The sequence below is a fragment of the Elephas maximus genome, chromosome 1, assembly GCF_024166365.1.
Source record: "Elephas maximus indicus isolate mEleMax1 chromosome 1, mEleMax1 primary haplotype, whole genome shotgun sequence".
NCBI classification, from domain to species: Eukaryota; Metazoa; Chordata; class Mammalia; order Proboscidea; family Elephantidae; genus Elephas; species Elephas maximus.
The window spans coordinates 202,906,276-202,928,172 of NC_064819.1; the positions used below are offsets into that span (position 1 = coordinate 202,906,276).

The 21,897-nt window shown below is 37.8% G+C and overlaps 1 protein-coding gene across 7 annotated transcripts in view; it reads left to right on the plus strand.

Moving 5' to 3' along the window:
* The window catches only part of EYA4 (EYA transcriptional coactivator and phosphatase 4), a 320,876-nt gene that overhangs the window by 290,065 nt on the left and 8,914 nt on the right, over nucleotides 1-21,897 (plus strand). For all 7 annotated transcript variants that reach the window (XM_049901406.1, XM_049901396.1, XM_049901388.1 and 4 more), the window contains 4 exons: nucleotides 10,887-10,976; nucleotides 16,425-16,483; nucleotides 16,591-16,751; nucleotides 19,922-20,036. In XM_049901406.1, coding sequence (XP_049757363.1) covers nucleotides 10,887-10,976; nucleotides 16,425-16,483; nucleotides 16,591-16,751; nucleotides 19,922-20,036 — 425 coding nt within the window. The remainder of the gene's footprint in view (nucleotides 1-10,886; nucleotides 10,977-16,424; nucleotides 16,484-16,590; nucleotides 16,752-19,921; nucleotides 20,037-21,897) is intronic.

The window sequence follows — 21,897 nt, forward strand, 5'->3', positions numbered from 1 at the left end:
ATAATATGTCACGTAGAGCATCTTTGTATAAAACAGATATAAGGGCAGAGCTGCTCTAGGTGAAATGCAGAGGTGGACAGGGGAGAGGGACTGGAGCTATCCCACTTCCCTCACACAGCCAGTCCCCTTCTCCGTCATTCTCAGTCATTCTGAAAGGGTTTCCTGAAACCTAGGAGTTGCTCAGAACCCAGTCCATAAAGCAGTAATCTAGCTGAGATAGCACTCATCTAAAAGTTTATGTGACTGAAGAAACCCAGTGCCTGGGTGTGCCTGAGGGCAAGGCATTTAACCTACACCTGTTTCCTCATCTGAAAATGCTTATAGTCCATTTCCTTCCTGGGGTTACTGGGTGGATTAAATGAGATAATATGAAATATAAAAGTAGCACTCAGTTATGAAAACTATCATCTACCTCCTAAATCAGAGGAATGTAAGTAAAATACACATTCTTTTCCTAACTGAGAAATAACTAAAGGCAGGAGTTTTCAGACATGCAGAAGGTTGTTGTTGACTCTTAAAATCCATTAAGTGGTACGGCAGTGGCCTAAAATAGAGTGATGTGGGAGCTGGGGATGTAAGCACCAGAGATGTAAAATCATGCCCTGAAATTACTCTCTCTCCAAACAATAAAAAAATAAAGGACAGTTTTCGTTGAGTAGACTTAGACTCATGAAAACCTCATGTGTGTCAGAGTAGAACTATGTTTCGTAGAGTTTCCAGTGGCTGGTTTTTCGGAAGTACATCACCTAGCCTTTCTTCTGAGACCCCCTGGGTAGACTCGAACCTCTAATCTTTTGGTTAACAGCCAGACACGTTGACCATTTGTACCACACAGGGACTCCCTGCAAATAATAGGTAATGATAAACACCATTTTGGATGCTCTAGCACTTCCCTGAGTGTCCTATTAAATACATTATCTCATTAGCCTTTCCCCGCCACCCTGTGTGACCGGCACGATGTTACACAGCTCGTAAGTAGCATGGCCAGGCCTGGAAACCCACATCTCTTTGAGATGCTTTTAATCTCTACAGTCTTCTGATCTCATGTTTTTCCCTAAGGCCTATATACATAAAACTTCTAGAATACAATAATTTAGGAATGACATTTTCCGTATAAATTGTGTGTGTGACTCACTTTCGTATTTTAATAAAAAAAAATTTTTTTATAAACCCTGCTTTCATTTATGCATAATTAATACAGTGAATTTTCCAAGAATCTTCCAATACGTTATCACTCTTTGACTCTGTTCAGTTGTGGGAGTCAGTTGTGAACCACTCTTTTCCTAAGCAGTACTATTCCTGGATTTTTATCATGGCGGCAAATGAGGGACTTCAGTATTTGAGCTGTGCTGCCTGCGAGGCTGATGATGGGTTTTGCAGCTGAACTCCAGTTGGCACGTACAGTTTTCTGCACTGCAAAACTCTGAAAAAGGAGTTTGTAAATTTGACATAACATAGACTAGGAATCATCCATCATCTGTTAAGAGTTTATGAAGATCATTCTTATTCTCTGATTAATAGTATATATTATTTTACCTGATAAGTTGCAATAATTTCTCTCTTTTGGGGGGGGAAGGGGTGAAAGGTTCTAAATAAATTGTGCTTTGGTGATTTGATTTATTTAGGACTATTAATGTCTCATGTGCAGTGAAGCCAGGATTCTCTAAAGAACTTCCACAGTAAGGATGCAAAGGAAATAGCCCAAGTCAGGGAAAACACTGAAGGAAAAGTGAACAGCTGCCTTGTACTATAAAATCAAAATCCATGCTCTCAAAACTACTTGCGTTTTTGTACAACACCTTATATAACTGCAGTGGTAGAGAAATAATATATTCACCAGGACAGATAGATTGGGTAAAACCGAAAACCAAACCCACGGTCATCAAGTTGATTTTGACTCATAGTGACCCTATAGGACAGGATAGAACTGCCCCACAGGATTTCCAAGGCTGTATATCTTTATGAAAGCCCACTGCTACATCTTTTTCCCATGGGGTAGCTGATGGGCTTGAACCCAAAACCTTTTGGTTAACAGCCGAGTGTTTTAACCACTGCATCCCCCAGGGCTCCTCCTATCAGTTGGTCACTTTTATATTAAACAGACTACACACACTCATATAGAAAACGCCTTCTACAATAGTACCAGCTGAATTCAAAATGATAAGATAATCATGAAGATAAACACTGACTTACATACATATGGACTAAAGAAAATCAACATGAGTTCTTAGGAAGAGTTTACAATTAATCAAGTGTTGAAAGTCATAGGTCAGGAGGCAGACCTAATGACCACATTAGCACCATGCCCATTATCCTGGCTTTGGGTGCAATGGTAAGAGGACCCTGGCTTTGGACGAAGAATGGACCAAGATTTAAATTAGCTCCACCTCTGTCTTAGTTTTTGCCTAGTACTGCCATTACAAAAAAATACCATATGTGGGTGCCTTTAAAAGACAGAAATTTATTTTCTCACAGTTCAGGAGGCTAGAAGTTTCTGAACTCAGGGCATGGTTCTAGGGGAAGGTCCTTCCTTGTCAGTTGTCCAGAAAGTTCCTTGGCATTCCTTGGCATCTGTCCTTCCCCTATGTGCCTCTCTCTGTCAGTTCTCTTCTTTTTATAACTCAATAGTGATTAGGTTTAGGACCCACCCTACTCAATAACAGGAAGAAAAAAAAAAACACATTTCCAAACAGGAACACATAAAGGAGCCAAGACTTTAATACATATTTTGGGGGGACATAGTTCAATCCATAACAACGTCCTACTACTCATATGATCTTGGGTAGTTTATTTAGCCTTTCTGAACCTCAGTTGCTTACTATATAGATGGGGAGAATAATATGATGGTAATTTGATCATGAGGATTAAATAAGTTAATGCATTGAAACTCGTAGACAATTGCCTACTGCAGCGTAAGCATCCTATTTTATTTGGTTTTCAAGGAAACCTGAATTTGGGGAAACTGTTTTCTAAAAATGTTTCCATCTCATATTGTGTATTTGTATATGTGGTTGTATTTCATAACTCTTCGCTCAATGCTGTAGAGAAGTAACACTGCACAAGGGTGACTAAAGACTGGTTTTGGTATATAATGAATGCAGAATTTTCGAGCCTCAAAAAAATGTGTAATTTTTTCATAGTTGCTCACGGTGTGAGCATGTGTACACGTGTATGTGTGAGTAGTATTGCATATGTAAAAATAAAGCCAAATCAAGGACAATGACATTTCTCAAACTCTATCTTAAGGAGTTTGGGAGACAGTGGTCTCTATTGACTCTTCTTTCAGAGCTCTGTTTCTTTTTTTTTTTTGACAATATGTTTATTTTAGAGAAATTGTTGCTTGTTTGTGTCTAGTTGGATTGAATGACTCTAGGTGATATCATAAATAGCCACATATCTTACTCACTTCTGTTTAAACTCAACCTTACCAAGTTATTGCTGGCAGAATATTCTAAAAGAAAAAAGATCTTGAAAGGGAATCACTTTCATTAGCTTGAAACTAATATACCAGAAAGATAGGTGTTGATTACTCTTTTAAAAATATAAACGTCCAGAGGAGCCTCCAATATAACTTTCCCTGAAGTTACAGCCTCTCATGTCCATTATGTTTATATTCATTTATATAATGATTATGTTCGTAATCATTCACCCTCGAATCCCTGGACAAGGGAGGGAGAGATTAGATCATCAACTTCCCTTAATTTTCCTTGAATCATCATCAACCCTCCTTTCTCTAAATTTTAATGTGTTCACTTATCTTTTCTACAGTCTTCTTTTAGCACACCAATCACCTTTCTTCCTGAGTCCTGAGGCTGCCTCAGTTGGGTGTGTTAGCTTGCCGTCTTTGCCATACCACTTCTTCTTCAGCTCTGTCCTTTCTAAAGCTTTTCTTCCCATGGTCAGTCTCACTAACTTGACTTCTTTCCATCTGAGTGCTATACTATTGCTTCATACTATTGCTATAGTTTCCCTTGATGTATGTTTATTCCACGATTAGCTTAATAAATTTGAGTGAGTTTTATTCATTGGATGCTCTTCTTCTGACTATAACTATAAAAAATAGAAGCTGGTAACTCTAGGTAGGCTATGGCCATTCTGTGATGCCCTCTTTTCATTACTTGTGATTACTTAATAGTGATGACTGTTCAATTTTAAATATGTTGTTTGCACTGAAAACTTGTATTTTAAACAAATTTCTTTTAATTCAGAGCACAAATTAGAGCTAGTTTTTCACCTTTCCCAGCTTCTCAGCAGATAGTCAACTACATGACTAAGACAGAGGCACTATGGGCTATTTAGTACCTGAAGTTAAATCCACATGCTCTTTACGGGCATGAGGGTAGGAAAATTCACTCTTACTCATAATTTTTAGCAACTCTAGGAAAAAAAAAATTTTTTTTTTTCTAGGAAAGCCCAAAACCCTGGTGGCCAGCAGTTCAAATCCACGAGGCGCTCCTTGGAAACTCTATGGGGCAGTTCTACTCTGTCCTATAGGGTCTCTATGAGTCAGAATCGACTCGACGGCACTCAGTTTGGTTTGGCTTTGGTCTAGGAAAGCCTAGCACTGAGCCACCATTCTACTCAATGATCAGGCCAACTCAAGTTTTAGGGTTTTTTGGAAGTTCCACAGGGACTTAACTCCTGGGAAGCCAGGAATTCATGCCAGGTCTAGTCTTCTCTGACTACCCCAGATGTTCTTCATGAGATTTCCTAGACCAGTGCTTCTTAAGCACTAGTTTGCATATGCTTCATCTGAGGATCTTTTTAAAACACAGATTCTGAGCCGGTAGATCAGGGATAGGGTCTGCGATTTTACCATTCTAGCAAGCTTCCAGGTAACCGCACCTTGAGTAGAAGGGTCTTAATTACTGATCTGAATTTTGTTTGTACACTGGAATAGCCTGGAGAGCTGTAAGATTACTGGAGTGGGTCCCACTGTGGAGATTCTGATTTAATTGGTGTAGAGTGTAGCCTGGGCATCAAGAATTTTAAAAGCTCCTCAGGTGTTTCTCATGTTTGGCCAAGTTTGAGAACCTATGTTTTAGATATCCTCATTCTAGCTATTAGTCTTTGTATATCACCCATGGGAGAAAAGACCTGGCAATCAGCTTAGTAAGCCCTATGGGACAGTTCTACTTTGTCATGTAGAGGCTCTTTGAGCTGGAACCAACTTGATGACACACAACAACAACAAAATGTCACTATATTCCCTTTTTTGTATAAAGCCTTAGAGGCCTTATCCCTCTGTTTCTCCACCAAACTGACCTTGCAGAAAACCCATATAGACTCTACCCGCCCCCAACAGCTGATCGTGGTTATAGATCTTAACCCATTACTCTTGGGTTAATTAACTCTTCCCAGCCAAGTTGCACAAGTTCTTTTCTCTCAAGCCTTCAGAGCCCCCTCCCACTTCTTCACAAACCTCCTTTTCATTCATTGAGGAAAAAAAAAAAAAATTTACCACGTGTGTGCTCCCCCCACCACGTATAGCCACGTTCTCTGCCTTCTCATTGCACCACCACCACCACCCTGTGCCCTGAATCTAGCCCCTTCACTTGCCCTGGATCCAGCCTCTTCAGTTACCCAAGAAATTTACTCCCGAAGTGGCCTCTCTGGCTCCTGAATCACCAGTTTTCCCACTCTTCCTGGATTATCTCCAGCACGTTTACGTGCTGTAATATTCCTCTGAAGCCCGTTTTTACCTCTAGTTGCCACCCTTTTTCTCTGCTGTTCTTCAGCTTATAAAAACTCTTCTCCACTTTGAGGAACAGGTTTTTCTTTTTGCCAGATCTAGTGGTTGTTCTTGCTTTATCTTGCATAGCGTCTCGTCTGGACTTGACCCCCTCTTTCCTAAAATATTTGCTTCACTTTGCTTCCCTGGCCTGAGTCTCTTTTCCCCATATTGTGCCTCAGACACACTAGCCTCATCAAGCTTTGCGTGTGTTCTCTACCTCCTCCTCTGTGCATGGCTAGCTCCTTCACTTTTTTCAGGTCCTGAAACCAGCTTCCATTTCCCATTGAGAACTCATAAGTCCCCCGCCTATCCACCATAGGCAGCATTTCTCAATTGTAAAATTTCCCTTTTGATTCATGGCTGAATTTTATTCCATATCACTGGGTGAGAAGAGTTTCTATATTCTTAAAAGATCCGGTAAGTCTTTCCGCCATGGTTCATGAAGCTGGTTTGACTTCCTTCTTCTGCAGTGAGGTTGCACGTGTTCTGTCTCTGTGTGCCTAAATTTCCAAATATGCTTCAAGTCCCAAAGGACTAACTGTTCCATGAGCTTGAGCACTGCAAGTTCTTTAAAAAAAGAAGCCTTCCATTTCTTTAAAAATATATAATTGCTGTCTCTCCCGAGATATTTTTACATTGTGTCTCTAGAGAAAGAATTCCAGCTGATGGCCCAATGCAGGGCAGAGGCTTATAGGCAGACAGTCTGGCTCCAATTTATGCTCTGTGCTATTGTAGCTAATAGGCATTAGTATCTTGATATAGAAAAGCGCATGCTTGATTTCAACTTGGTTAATCACTGGTAATATCTGGCTTAGAATCACACATTGCAGGGCCAAGACCTTTTCATTTTCTTCTTCTTCCTCCTTTCACTGTTTTTCTCTGTATTCAATAAAATGCCTTGGGAAAAGTTTCAGTGTTTTAACAGAGCAGTACACAGAATAAATTGGCAGAAGTTCAGTTTGCCCCATATTAAATTCTGTTGTAGACACTGTGAACCTATTGGAACCATTATATATGTATAATATGTATCAGAGCTTCCACAAAACCCTGTTAATGCCTTTATTACCCCACTTTTTTCTTCTATACAAGTTTTCCTTGTCACTTCATTTTAGACCCTAAACTCAAAGCTTACTACAGTTAAACTGAAATGAGGCAGTAACTCTTGATTCATAAGGTGCCCCATATTTCTACAAATATCTAATGAAAATGAGCAAACATGCCTGTATAAAATTTGGACACAATCCAGAAGTATGCTTCGCTCTCAAATGCCTGAAAAAACAGTAGAATGGCAGGCATGGCAGACCCTTCTCAGGAGTCTGACAAGACAGAAGTCTGCCCAGTATTACAGAGATATTGCTAAGGCTACACCCTCAAGTGTCAAGCACCTTGCCATCTTTCTTGGATTCTTAGATCTCTGGGTTCCTTAGCTAGAAAAGTCTAGTACTATAAAGTGCTTACTTAGAATTAGCTGTCCCAATGATTTAGTAAGACGGACGTCCCCCAAAAAGAAAGTACAATTAGATATTTGAAAGTCAGCCCTCACTAGATATTCTCTTAGAAACAAGCTTACCACCTCTTACAAGCATGGTTTTCTTTGGCCTGTGATATGACCAACCCAAGTCCATCTGTGTTGAGCCTCTGGCATGGCTGACGAAACACCCCCCTTTCAACAGGCTTTGCTCTCTGGAAACCTTCATAAAATACAGCTAGTTCACACTCAGGCAAACCTCAAACCTAAACTTTCCCAGTTAACAAATGATACTTTGCCAAAATGCTTACTAAATCCTGGCTCTAGTAGAGTGTGTGATGTGGAATCGCCACAGCTTGAAAAACAAATGAACAGCCCTCCCAGTGCTGTGGGGTTACATTCCGATGGAGTGCTCAAATACAGTTTTCATCATGCCATACGCTATGCTTGCTTCCTAGAGCATTCTTGTTTTGTTAGTTTTTTCAAATTATATTTGTTTGCATGCTTATCAGATGCACAAAATGCACTCTTCATGGATTTTCCTCTCACTGTTTGGGTAGCATAGAGAGTTACGTACTACAGAAGCGTGGAATTGATGAAAATAACAATCAATGATGAACAGTATGTTTTCTCCTATCCCCATAAATCTGTTCTGTAAATGCAAATAATGTGGAGAATGAAAAATAAGGAATTCAATCATTTTATTATAACTTTTCAAAGAAAATTTGGCCAGTCACAGGATAAGAACTTAGGCAACCTGGTCTCCAGAAGGAAAACCTTTTAAATATTTCTGAATCCCTGTCTGAAATGTATATCTTTAAGGCAGTAATCATCAGTAACATAATGGAGTAGTGTGGAGCTCAGTTTTATTGTCTTGCATCAGTGAACATTCCTCAAAAGCATAGAGCGTCACTAATGGAATTATATGTTTTCATGCTATAATTACATTTGATTTTTCCTGATATTTCTGTAGACTTTTTGTTCACGGTTCCCTGACTAGACAGAATATTTACAAGTTTTCTATGTTCTCTGTCTATCCAATCCCCCCTCCCAAAAAAAGACTTGCAATGAGAATTTTTAAGAAAAAAAAGGGCAAAATGTATATTTTTAAAAATTGTATTTAACCTTCAGGAATTGTATTTCAACAACAAAAATGTATATCTTTAAAAATTGTATTTAACCTTCAGAAGTTGTATTTCAGCAATAGAAACATGAACCACCACAACAACAAAAGAAATAAGAAAAAGGAGATGGATTTTATTCTTGAAGGAAGCGGCAAGGGAGCCCTCTATGAGATCCAAAACTTTTTGTGACACAAAATAGGCTCTTGAATATTTTTGTTCTTGGTCTTGAATAAATATATGTTGGATGAAATGGAATTTATTTGACCTTTGGGTATGTTGCCCCCAAGTGGTCCTGCCGCGGGGAGACAAATGAATCCTAGCAGTAGAGTAATGCTGACCAGAGGACACAAAGCAGGATGCCACAGAGTGTGGGGACAATAAGCATCCATTTTTGAGAAGTGAGAATCTCCAGCTATGAAATCTACAGAAATCTCTAGTGAAGAAATGTAAACCATTAGAGAATTTCATTGAAGTCCAGCTTATTCTTAGTGTCTTACACATCTTTCCCCACATCAACTATTTATGTTTCATCAACACACCTCAATAATATCTTTTTTCCTTAGCACCCAATCCCTATTCTCTAGGTTTTAATGGTTACAGAATATGTGACTTACACTTACTATAAATAAGTTTACACTCTAAGGCTTCCCTCTTAAAGCATCATGGCAGGAAGTATAGGAAGAAGTTGGTTTTTGCAGCGTAGTTAAAGAATGAAGAGAGGATTTTATTCACAAACGGAATCAGTTCAGGTGTGTGGATGAATCTCTTGGCTTGACCTAGGTTTCATGTTCTTTTCATAACTTGTAATAAAGTTAACATTATATTTCCCCAAGTTTAAATATGTTTCTTGAAATGCCCTTTTTTTTTAGAATGTTGAAAACACAATTTCAGTTCTTTCTCCTCAAATCCCTACAGTCTGGCTCCTGGCCCAGCCACTCAACCCAGATCACCCTCTAAGGTCTTCCAAAATAACTTCTCAGCCAAAGCCAATAGTATTCTTCTAGACTTGTCAGCTATATTCAAAACCACATTCTTCTCCCCTCTAATACGCATTCTGGTCTCAAATTCTGAGGATTTGTTCCTTCCAGTTTTCCATTTTCCTTATCTCCAGACTCACACCTATAGCGGTTCTCCTTTAGGGATCATTCCAGCTTTCATAATTGCAAGCACAATGTTTGTGTGAATTACTCCTCTGTCTTTAGCTCTCAATGCTCTTTTAGTTTTTAGCTCTCTTAGACCTTCAACCTCAGTTAAACCTGGTAAAGTAACAGATCTGGTCTTGACACTCAACTCCTTGCTTTGTCTAATATCTTGGTTTCTGTAAACAAAAATTGAGTCATTTTGACTCTCAATCCCTTAGTTTTCACCAAACTTCTAAAAATATGTATTTTCTTCCTAGACTGTTTTTTTTTTGTTAGGTGCCATCGAATTGGTTTGGACTCATAATGACCCTATCTACAACAGAATGAAACACTGCCTGGTCCTGAGCCATCCTCACAATCATTGCTATGTTTGAGCCTGCTGTTGCAGCCACTGTGTCAGTCCATCTCCTTGAGAGTCTTCCTCTTTTCCTCTGACCCTCTGCTTTACCAAGCATGATGTTCTTCTCCAGGGACTGGTCCCTTCTGATAGCATGTCCAAAATATGTGAGGCGAAGTCTCGTCATCCTTACTTCTAAGGAGTATTCTGGCTGTACTTCAAGTCAGATTTGTTCATTATTCTGGTAGTTCACGGTATATTCAATATTCTTCATCAACACCATTATTTAAATGCACCAATTCTTCTTAGATTGTAATTCTTAAGTTGTACTTCCTCCAAGACAGACTTGTTCATTCTTCTGGCAGTCCAGGGTATATTCAGTATTCTTCACCAACACCATAATTCAAATGCAACTAAACGCAACTATTTTTTTTTTTTTTTTAGTTATCCCCTGTTCTTCCTTCTTCAACCTTAGTCAAATGCAGGTTAAACCAAACTATACACATATTCAAGAGGATATGCCTATTGCCCTGTTGATAAAAATGCAATTAATGATGAATTGGTGGCTTCGTTCTCTACCATCTCTTCATATCCCACCTCAAGATAACATTCTCTACAAACATGCAGTTTACCTACTTTCTCCACTTCCTACCTGTGATCATTTGTCCTCATCCTTAAGGGACATCCTTTCCTCTTTCTGAAAGCCTGCTTCATTTGTACCCTATTTAAATACCTTTCTCCAAAGGGCTTCCCATGGGGTAATAATGTAAACTGGGTCATATGATATGACTTCCTTCCTTCCTGTTGCTATCATGAACATATGACTTTATATGAAAATGTCTCCTGAGTCATCTTTATGTGTGCATAAATTTCTGTAAATTCACAGAGGTATCTGTCCATTTGTTATGTCTTAAATCTCCCTTCAGAAATGCTCCTTTTCAGATAATTAGGCTGCCCTTTGAATGTTAGCTAAAAATTCATAGTCTTTCTCTCCTGCCACGCACAAGATGCACTTAAAACTTTTTAATAATAACTGTAGCTACTGAAATTTTACCTCATTATGTGTGCATTTTCTTTTCAGGATCCCCCCATGGCTGTAACCCTGGGACTCCGAATGGAGGAAATGATTTTTAATCTTGCTGATACACATTTATTTTTTAATGACTTAGAGGTAAGCATTTAAAAGGTGAGAATAGTTGTCTCCAACACCTAAAACTCCTCAATGGTTTGTATATATGCAGGTAACCTTGAGAAAACAGAAAGTTGGAAATTTAGCTCGAGAGAACTATAAAGTTCATGTCAAGGGAAAAAATTGTATGTACAAAGATAAGCAGAAAGCTAAGTTGTCTTAATGAATAATTCATATTTACTGGAACTTATTTAGAACAACAACAAAAAATCTGTTAATCTCCTATATCTCAGAAGACAAGGTCTACTTTACTGTCCCATTCTATATATCCCCTGTACACTACTCTTGGTTCTTTTAGTGTGTTAACCTCAGCCCATTTGGTACCTTTGGAATCAGTGTTAGCCTTTTCATGTTACTAACCAAAATACTATTAAGTTAAATGTTAGACAAGTATTCACAGGTACTATTCATAGCAATAGCATGACTCATTAACACTTGTGGATAATCAGAAACCTGATATTAGTCTACATTATCATTCCTCATTTCATCTCCTTCTGGGTAAAACCATGCTAGAGCTATTACACAGCACCTCTGACTGGTTTGAATGCCTTTGTCTTCTCTTTTTTCTAATTTATTTTTCCATTTCCAACCTCAAACGTTTAAAAGACAAACAAGAGGCAAGGAAAGTACAACCAAAAGACAAAAACAAAGGGTCTTAGAAAAATAGCCTCAGAATAACTGAGTATGTACTGCAGTCAGGCGTATAATATGTGTGCTAATGACCTGAGTTATTAGGCATTTAGAAGACAGAGTTTAAAATAATTGTGTAGTTTGGGCACTAGGTAGAAGTATTGCTTGACTGAGCATAACTATGCTGAAACAGAGACTTCTCTCCCTTTTTTTAAAATGACACATTTAATTTTTTATCTCACAGTTAAATAGAAATAGTTGAAATAGAAGCATTTATCTATGAAGAAGGAGGGCAATTATTATTATTACCGAGACCCCAATTTGACCTACAGATGTTATGTTGATATTTCTGTTAATTAAATGACATCCTTTTGAAGTAAATATATGTATTACAGTGTTTTTGCGGGAGAGAAACTGTAGGGTCCAAAAGCATAGGTACCATGTCCAAGGTTACTACCTAGCTAATGAGATAGCTGAGATTTTAACCCATGTCTGTCTGGCTCCACACATACCTCTGCCTCCACACTATGCTGAATTAAGAGCTTGTGAGAAAGAAAAAAAAAGCCAAGTTAGTGAGTGACTATATTAAATAAGTCTTAAAATTGACAAGGTCTTAAACCCAGTTTTAGTTCCATTAGAGATATGAGACTGAGATGGGTGTTTCCATATATGCCATGAATGTACATGCAGAAATCTACTGGGTGATCACACTTTTTGTTGTTTTCTCTGCAGTGAGCCATTGTTTTCACTGGATAATGAAATTACTATCTATTTCAAAGGGGTCTTTTTTATTTAATGGACAATATGAAACATTAGTATTCTTAGGCAAGTTTTCCCGTTTTAAAAAAAGAAAATAATAATCACCTCTCTAAAACCTGGATTAAAGTAATTTTTTTTTTTTTACTTCTTATGTCTGCCTGGTATGAAGAATAATTTTATATATACATGATAATAGGAAACACATTTTAACCTTATTTGGAACTTGAATTTTTTTTATAGACAGTGATAGCTTTTTAAGTTAGCCTTTCTGTTGGTGAAGTGAATGATTTTCATTCTGAAGAGGATTCTAAGATTATTAGCCCTTTTAAAGCTGTAAAAAAGAAAGAATAAAAAAAAGAAGTGTAAAATGTTTTCTTTTTTCAAATTGTATAAATTTTATTTCATTTGATTATTTTTTTAATAGAAATAAATGAAACAAATGACCCTTTAGTTTTTTTAGTGGCATATTTGAAACCAGATGGAATAAATTTATCGCTCAACTTTTGGAAGAACACTAAAATGAGAAGTTGAAAGTAGCATTTGATCACTGTATAAATACCTTCACGTTTGAAATGAATATTGGCATATCATGTTATAGTCAGCTACGGTGCTTTAACAGTTTTTATTTTGAGTTAGCTATTATAGTAAATGTATATTTAAAAAACACCTGGTAGGATCTCTGGTAGAAATAGCGAGACTGAGAAAATATTGTTATTGTTCTTTCCATACTCTGATCATATCTTTTTTGTCGCTGTGTTTTAGAATGTGATAAAAATCCTATTTGATTCAAACTCTGCAACTTAGCTATCCACCAGTACTGCACTTGATCCATGAAGTTATTGACTGTCTGCATATAAGTTAAAGGAACTCCCATTACACTTATACACTTGCGTGAAGTGCCCAAGGACACTCAAAAGTTTATTATTAACTTCAGGAAGATAAATAAGCACTAAAAGTAATAAAGTCTAAAAAATGGCTATCAAGATCTTTCAGTATAGTTACATAGATGCCTGCCATCCTTCTGCATCTGAATTTGAAAGTTACTTTGATTTCACACAATTTCCCTTTCAGTAAATCCCATGCAGGCAAAGATTGCCATAGGCCCCTAACTGGAAGTAAAGCTATTTGTGCTCTATTGCCAAAAAGGAGAATTTGAGATTATATTTTTTATTATATGTTTTTCCTTGTAGATTTATTCTCCAGGGCCCATTTTTTAGCCTAAAAATCTAATTTGAGACTTAAATCCTTCAATAGATATTGTAACATATGTAGTAGCAGCTGCTGCTCACATAATTCCTTAAAAGATACAAATTTAAATCCTACTAATAGACACTTCACTACATCCTGCCCAACTGCAGAGAAGCAAAATGTGTACACCATTTTTCCTAAAATGAGGACACTCTGTTTAAATAAAATGTTAGTTCAGTTAGAATAACTTCCACAAAAGAAGACACCAGGGAGTATGGAATCACCAAAGGGAGCAAAGACGGCTGTCAATTCCAGCTGATAAATATCAGTGACAACTTTGCGGTCACCTTATATGCCAATAAGGTAAAATTAAAGAATTTAGGATTAGTAACAGAATTATCGCAGAGGTTTAAACTCTTCTACTGAAAATTGTGTAATTAAAACCACAACATCGCGGTGTTTTTAGTACTTCAGATTTGGGTAAAAAATGATTCTTGCAAAGTTCCTTAGAGTGAAACCTAATGAAAGAACAATTATTTAGATTTTTCTAAAAATGTAAATGATTGAAGTTCAGGTTTCTTTCACTGGACTGTAATCCCTAGGCGGCAATCCAGAGAAAACAGTCAGAGTTAACTAGGCATAAATTTAAAGAGAAGTTAGATTTGGAAAAACCTCAAACATAACTTCAAATATAGAAGCTCATGGTCCAATAAGTTTGATATACTGTTGTCCTCAGGGACAAAAAAAATACCTTTGGGGTGAACTATGTACAAATTAATCATGCGAGTTAAGACTGGAAATGTCAGGAGAATTTCTCTACAAATTAGGATGAGAGGGTATTAAATATAGAAATAACTTAATTACCAGGGTAATTAGCAAGGATTCTTCCTCCCCACTCTTGATATAAATATGTTCTCACAAGTCCTCACCGTCTAGGATATCATTATTTTATATCACCATAACACTATATTAGAAAACTTAAGTGATTCAGTAGTTCTGTCAAGAATTATCACTTGCTTAGGCTTATGCCATTCATTCAATAAATAATTGTTGAAAGGTTACTCTCTACCAGATTTTACCTTAACCCACCAAAAACCAAACCCACTGCCAATGAATTGATGCCAACTCATAGCAACCCTATAGGGCAGAGTAGAACTGCCCCATAGGGTTTCCCAGGAGCAGCTGATGGATTTGAACCACCAGCCTTTTGGTTGGTAGCCAAGCTCTTAACCACTGTGCCATCACAGCTCCAATTGTACCTTAAGTGAGGATATATCCTGGTGAACCAAACATCACCCTTGGGGAGCTTGCAGACAGATTAAATTTTGTGTCTCCTTATCTAGGATTGTAGGTAGAGATTTATTCAGAAATTCCTAAACTCATAATTTATGTAAATCATACGAAGTTTTAAAGTTAATTTACCAGGATTTTGGGGTTATTTACCAAAATTGTATTGATTGAGTTTTATATTTTAAAGGAACCCTGAGCCAACCAGTTCATCTTTAAACTGCAGCAGTATCTGATACACTGTATGTGGAAAGCTAGAGACCAGATAGTAAATATTTGACAACCAGATATTTCTAAGTCCCATCATAATATAAATACTAGTTGAAAAGTCCTTTTTTTAGTATGGCATTATATTTTCAAATTTAATGATTTTTTAATATTCTGATTGGTAAGCACTATGTATGTCAGAATATGTGAGTATGATTGAAATAATTTGGGGGTGGGAGAAAGGGCAGGAAAGAGGCCCAAAATGCTAAACAATACTTCAGCTGAGATTAGCGTAAGAAATACATATTTTAAATGCCCTATACAAATTCCATCTCCAGATCCTTTGTTTGCCAACAGGTATAATATTTTTCTGGACCTTTGCAGATTATTTGAAGGTTATTAAACCTGTTGCCGTCAAGTTGATTCCAACTCATAGCGATCCAATAGGACAGAGTAGAATGGCCGAATAGGGTTTCCAAGGAGCGGCTGGTGGATTTGAACTGCCAACCTTTTGGTTAGCAGCCAAGCTCTTAACCACTGCACCACCAGGGCTTCATGAGACTACTAGAACAGCAAAAAATAATTGAATCTATACAGAAAAGTAGCCATTTAACTTGAGCACACTCTAACTAAAATCAGGTCACGTGTGTGTATACTTACCTGAAGTTAGTTTTCTTCTAAAAGGATAAATCGTCTTTATCTCCCCTTTATCTTTAAGTATTCTTTTTAGTTTAAAAACAGAACAAAACAAAAAACCTGAAAAGGAGAGTAAGTCAGCCTCTGTGGTTATTACCTTTTTACTGTATGGTAGACAACCAGGACTTTTAAAATAAGACCAGCATGGTTCTTTCATGGTATTCTGGCCCCACTAAAAGCAGGAAGTCATGGAAATCTCACAGGACACCATAATGTGTCAAGCCCCCCTCTTGCTGTTCAACAAAGAATAAATAAGGGTAACGACTTGAGGTCTTCAGATCAAAATAGTTTTTTATACCTTCAGATTAGTTTTGCTTTAATACTTAAGTATGCAAGATCAGTGCCTGAAAGTGTAGAAAGTGATTACAAAGATTCAAAAGAGAATTTCTTACCAGTAATGTCAAGATTAAATCTATAAATTGTTCTAAAGAAACCTCCTTGCCATATGCTTTCAGGGCCCCTTTTTATGGCACGCTCCTGGATTTAGATCTGACAGAGTAGAAACGGTACCATTTTCCAGCAAGCAGAAAACAGAAGTGAGATGGTAGGGTGGATGGGCAAATGCTGCCATCTTCTGGCCGTCGCCTGGTCAGCAGAAGATGGAAAGCTAACTGAGGTGACAAACATTTACAACACAAATAACTTTTCCACTGTTTTTAACAGGAGTGTGATCAAGTTCACATAGATGACGTTTCCTCCGATGACAACGGGCAGGACTTAAGGTAAGCCGTGCCTTTCAGTATGCCGTTTCCTACAGAAATTCAACAATGGAGTTTTGCACATGTAATTATTTCTTTTATTTCTTTTTAATGTATTTTGGGTGTCGCAGTACCTACAGTTTTGCAACTGATGGCTTCCATGCAGCTGCAAGTAGTGCAAACCTTTGTTTGCCAACAGGTGTGAGAGGAGGGGTTGACTGGATGAGGAAGTTGGCTTTTCGTTACAGAAGAGTAAAAGAATTGTATAACACCTACAAGAACAACGTTGGAGGTATGTGTAGCTTTTTAAATCTCCTAAAGACGCTTTAGGCATAGGTGCAATTCAACTATAGTTCCATGTTAAAGACTATCCTACTGTTAAGTAAATCCTTGAGCACTTACTGAACTCCATTGGTCTGGAATTTTAAGTTTCTTAGAATTGATGGAAAAAAAAATTAACCTGAAAAGAAAACGTGCAGCTCTGTTAAAGAAATCGGGAGTTGTGTGTGTGTGTGTGTGTGTGTGTGTGTGTGTGTGTGTGTGTGTGTGTGTGTGAAGTTCTGTGTGTCCAGATGTGCGGTCAAGATTTACAGTAGGGAATTGGTTTGCCCTTCTTCAGCTGGTGTTTGGGATGTTATCAGTGAGAATCAGACAGAGGAGCTGTTTGGATCCGTGGGAAGAAGACTGATCCCAGAGAAGAGGCCCAATCATTGAAACAGAGTTAGCAATCCTTTTTTGGAACCCTTTCAAAAACGAAGAGTGATAAGGGTCATTTAAAGACTTTCAGCAAGCCTATTTTATCCTTTTAAAAATTGCATATTATCCATCAGTATACGTTTCCCATGTTAGAGTTAACTGTAATTATCATGATTTTAAAAATGTGAATATTCTCTAGGTTGTATCTAAACCATTTTATCCTTATCCACGTATATTACAGGTGACATGAAAACAGGTCCTGTATGTGCTTCTTGACACAAGAAGCCTCAATGATCTCTGTTGTTAAGATCAGTTTTAGGTCATGGGGTTCCTAAGATTAGTGATTAAGTCACATAAGATTCTTCTTCCAGGTTTTTAAGTTTATTTCTCTTTTTAAAAAATGAAGAATGATTGTGGAGCATAAACCAGAATCCAGAACTGAAAAAAAAAAAAAAAAAGAACTGAAAGATAGAGTTAAATATACCTCTGAGAGGTTAGGAGCTTGGCTGCTAATCAAAAGACTGACAGTTCCAATCCACCAGCCACTCCTTGGAAACCCTATGGGGCAGTTCTACTCTGTCCTATAGGGTCTCTATGAGTTGGAATTGTCTTGATGGCAATGGATTTTTTTTTTTTTTTGGTGAATACTATACATAGGTATATTCACATATATGTTATAGAATACAGTATAAAAGAACCAATAGCTGATTTTTTGGAAGTAGATCCCCAGGCCTTTCTTCTGAGGAACTTCTGGCTGGATTCGAGCCTCCAACCTTTTGGTTAGCAGCTGAGTGTGTTAACCATTTGCACCATCCATGAACTCCCAGAATGCAGTGTAATATAATAAAATATTTATATATTCCTTATATACTTACATATACGTATTTTACACACACGTATCTTGATAGTAGGGCTTCGTGTCTGTTTGCCAGTACCTAGCACTGAGATACATAATAGAAGAGAACCTAAAAAGCCTAAAATCATAGACAATATTAATGTTAGAACCAAAAGACAGCTTAGATATTATCTGATGGAAGGCATTCATTTACAAATGAGAAGTGGCATCCAAAAGCTGCTGCCTTGTCAGAGTCCTAGGGGCCCAACTCTGGTTTCCTAATTTATTCCAATATTCTATTCAAGACATTTTTATAAAATCAAATGAATATTCTATTAAAAATTGATAGTGGGTAACATGTTTAACATTAAAATGAATCTCTCTTTGGGAAATATGAATTAATTTTTATCATTCAGAAACATAATAACTTCATACTTACAGAGTATTATTTGAATTATTTTAAAATTAATAAGATTACTATGAAATAATTGTGTATCTTAACAAGTGTAAGCAACCATATGAGAGTCGATTTTGTATGATATGTGAACATGCTTTCTTGATACAAGAACACATGAGACTTGCTAGAAAGTATAAATTTTGGTAAGAAATTTTCCATTTCTTTATGTGCTCCCAAATTGAAAAATCAAACCTGTTGCCGTTGAGTCGATTCTGACTCATAATGACCCTATGGGACAGAGTAGAACTGCCCCACACGGTTTCCAAGGAGCAGCTGGTGGATTCAAACTGCTGTCCTTTTGGTTAGCAGCCATAGCTCTTAACCACTGTGCCACCAGGGCTCCCATGTTAATTTAAATTAGAAAACCTTCATTTTTAATTGATTTGCATGATCTTATTTGTCTTGACTACAAAACTAAAGGTTGGTAGTTCAAACCCACCCGGCAGCACTGCAGAAGAAAGGCCTGGCTATCTGCTTGCATAAAGATGACATACAGCCAAGAAAACCCTATGGGGCAGCTGTACTCTGTCTTTAACACATGGGATTGCCATGAATCAGAATCGACTCAGTGGCAACGGGTTTGGTTTTTGTTTCTTTATTTTGTCATAAACACAAGATCTGCATCATTTTAAATAAAAAATCAGTGTACCTAGCTCTTTTCTTATAACAGCATTGTCTATAACCGTGCCATGCACGTCAGGATTATAAACACAATGCTTACCTTCTTTTTTACAAAGTAAAGTATTTGTGATCATTTTTGCACTAGTATTAGAGAGGTTCACAAGCTATGTTCAATGGTACCATTACTACTACTTCAAAGTGGAAATGATTGTGAGCAATAAGAAATTAAACATTTTCAGGCAGCCAAATTATTTGAGGTTTGAATTCCTTCATCTAGTAGACCCCATTTGCCCTCTAGACCTGTGGTATCACAGTTCATTGAAGTGGAACCGAGAGTTTTCAAAGCTCTCCAGGTGATTGGTGTCTGCTGCACCAGACATAAGGTTCAGTGGGATAGAGACTGTGGCCTTCTTTTTCACTGTTATATCCCCAGTTTTTAGCCCAGAACCTGGTACCCAGAAGTTGCTCAATAAATGTCTGTTGAATGAGTGAATGGATAATCAGTATCTCTCTCCATTTCTGATATAGACTGGAATAAAAACTATTTATACTAGACATACCAAATCCAAACCAAACCCACTGCTGCCAAGTCTATCCTGACTCATAGCAACCCTGTGGGAGAGAATAGAGCTTCCCCATAGGGTTTCCAAGGCTGTAATCTTTATGGGAGCAGACTACCACATCTTTCTCCCACAGAGCTGCTGGTAGGTACAAACCGCTGAACTTTTGGTTAGCAGCTGAGTGCTTTAACCACTCCACCACCAGGGCTTCTCTGCTAGACTAGGGAGGCCAAACTAGGTATTCCAGAAAAAACTGCATGTCTATTAACTCAGCTTTGCTTTTGGTGTTGCAGGACTCCTTGGCCCTGCCAAAAGAGATGCGTGGTTGCAACTGAGGGCAGAGATTGAAGGGCTGACAGACTCCTGGCTAACAAATGCACTTAAGTCATTATCAATTATTAGTACGAGGTGAGTGGTATCATTGAAGTTTCTATATTTATTGTATTGAAGATGTAGTTCTAATAGCACAACATATATAAAAATTCCTAGACTATTTTAGAGTTTGAAGAAGAGTAACAATTCACTGACTCCAGTGATGAGTTTCAATCTCAATGTGTTTGCATGTGTGTGTGTATGTGTGTGTGTGTTGGGGGAGGGTTGCTGCTTCTCAGTATAACCAGGGGATTCCATCTCTCCATCCTTATCTCCTTGTACCCACCAGTAATCCCCACAGACAGGTCAAGTTGCTTCTAATGCAATAGAAAAGAGAGCATTCCGTTGGTGGCAAAGTACAAGGAATGATGACAAAAACAAAACAATACTGTCTATACAGTAAATGCATGTTTTAGGCCTTTTAGGTTATAATAGAAAAGATACATCATTTAAATGCAACAAAAAGGCAAGAGATGGCGTTGAAAAAATTCTAACCTTTCGTTGTTTGAACTAAACAGTGAAATTCTGACTTACAGTATAGGTAACAGAATCAAAGAGATTTGTAACTAGTTAACAGACATGTGCCAGAAGTGCTAATTAATAAGGAAATAAAAATCTGAAAAGTGATAGCTAGTGAGGGTGGAGATGAATCTTTGTACTGACTATTCCATAGTTTTATTTATAAGTTAGATGAATAAATAAAAGCCTGGTTAGCAAAATCATGGATAACGCAAAATTGGAAATAAGAGATAAAATTAGGACTGACTGAATCAGGATACAGACAGCCATTGGCAGGGCAAAAGGAGAGTCCAGTATTAAGAACATGAAAGTGAACGGTGTGTATTACATCTTGAATGTGGTTTTCTAACCATGTGGCAAGCTCTGGAGCTGCACTGATAGCAAAGTGTCTAATGGAGAGAGGAAGGGGCAATAGCTTCCCTGTGTCTGATTTGAGAGGCCACAGCAAAGGACTTTGCTCAGTTCTGGGTACCACATTCCAACAGGGACAATGACAAAGTTGAGGCATCTGATGTCCAGTGAAGTGACCAGAGGGGGTTTTAAGATGTGGAAACCAGGTTAAAGAAACAGTTGTAGGGAGAAACCAGGGAGTTTAGTCTAAAGAAGAACCAGGTGTGGAGCAAGATGGCCAGTTTTGACTGTTTGAGCAGTTAGGCTGAAAATAAATTAGATTTCTCATCCTATCTGCAAAGGAGAGAATTGGGACCAATGAGTAGGAAGTCTAGGAAGGAGCTTGACTCTGTATAAAGAAGGATTGTCTAACAATTAAAACTGTTTGAAAGTAGGATGTACTCTCTTGTGATCGCTGTAACTGATGACATGGGGGCCAAAGATCAGGGGAATTGGACATGAGGACTCCTGAACCCCTGAAATTGTGGGCAAAATGTAGCTGAATGTGTGTTTCTTGGAGGAGGAGGTCCACAGCTTTCATTATTTCTGAAAGATCTTTCCCAAATTGTTAAAAACTGAAGGTTATTGCATTGGTGGTTTAAACAGATAACCTTAATGTATCAACTACAAAAGTATGTGATTTTAAGAAATAAACAAAGGTATAACAAGGAAGGGAAGGAGATAAAGAAATCAATGCACATTAAAAGACTTAAGCGTCACGGAACCTGCTAAGTTATTTACTTATATTACCTCACTGGTAGTTTCACAGAGGGAGTCCTGGTGGTACAGTGGTCAAGTGTTCGGCTGCTACCCAAAAGGTCAGCGGTTCAAACCCACCAGCTGCCCCTTGGAAGAAAGATGTGGCAGTCTGCTTCCATAAAGATTACAGCATTGGAAACCCTGTGGGGCAGTTCTACTCTCTCCTATAGGGTCTCTATGAGTCTGAATCGACTCGACAGCAATGGGTTTGCTTTTAGGTAGTTTCACA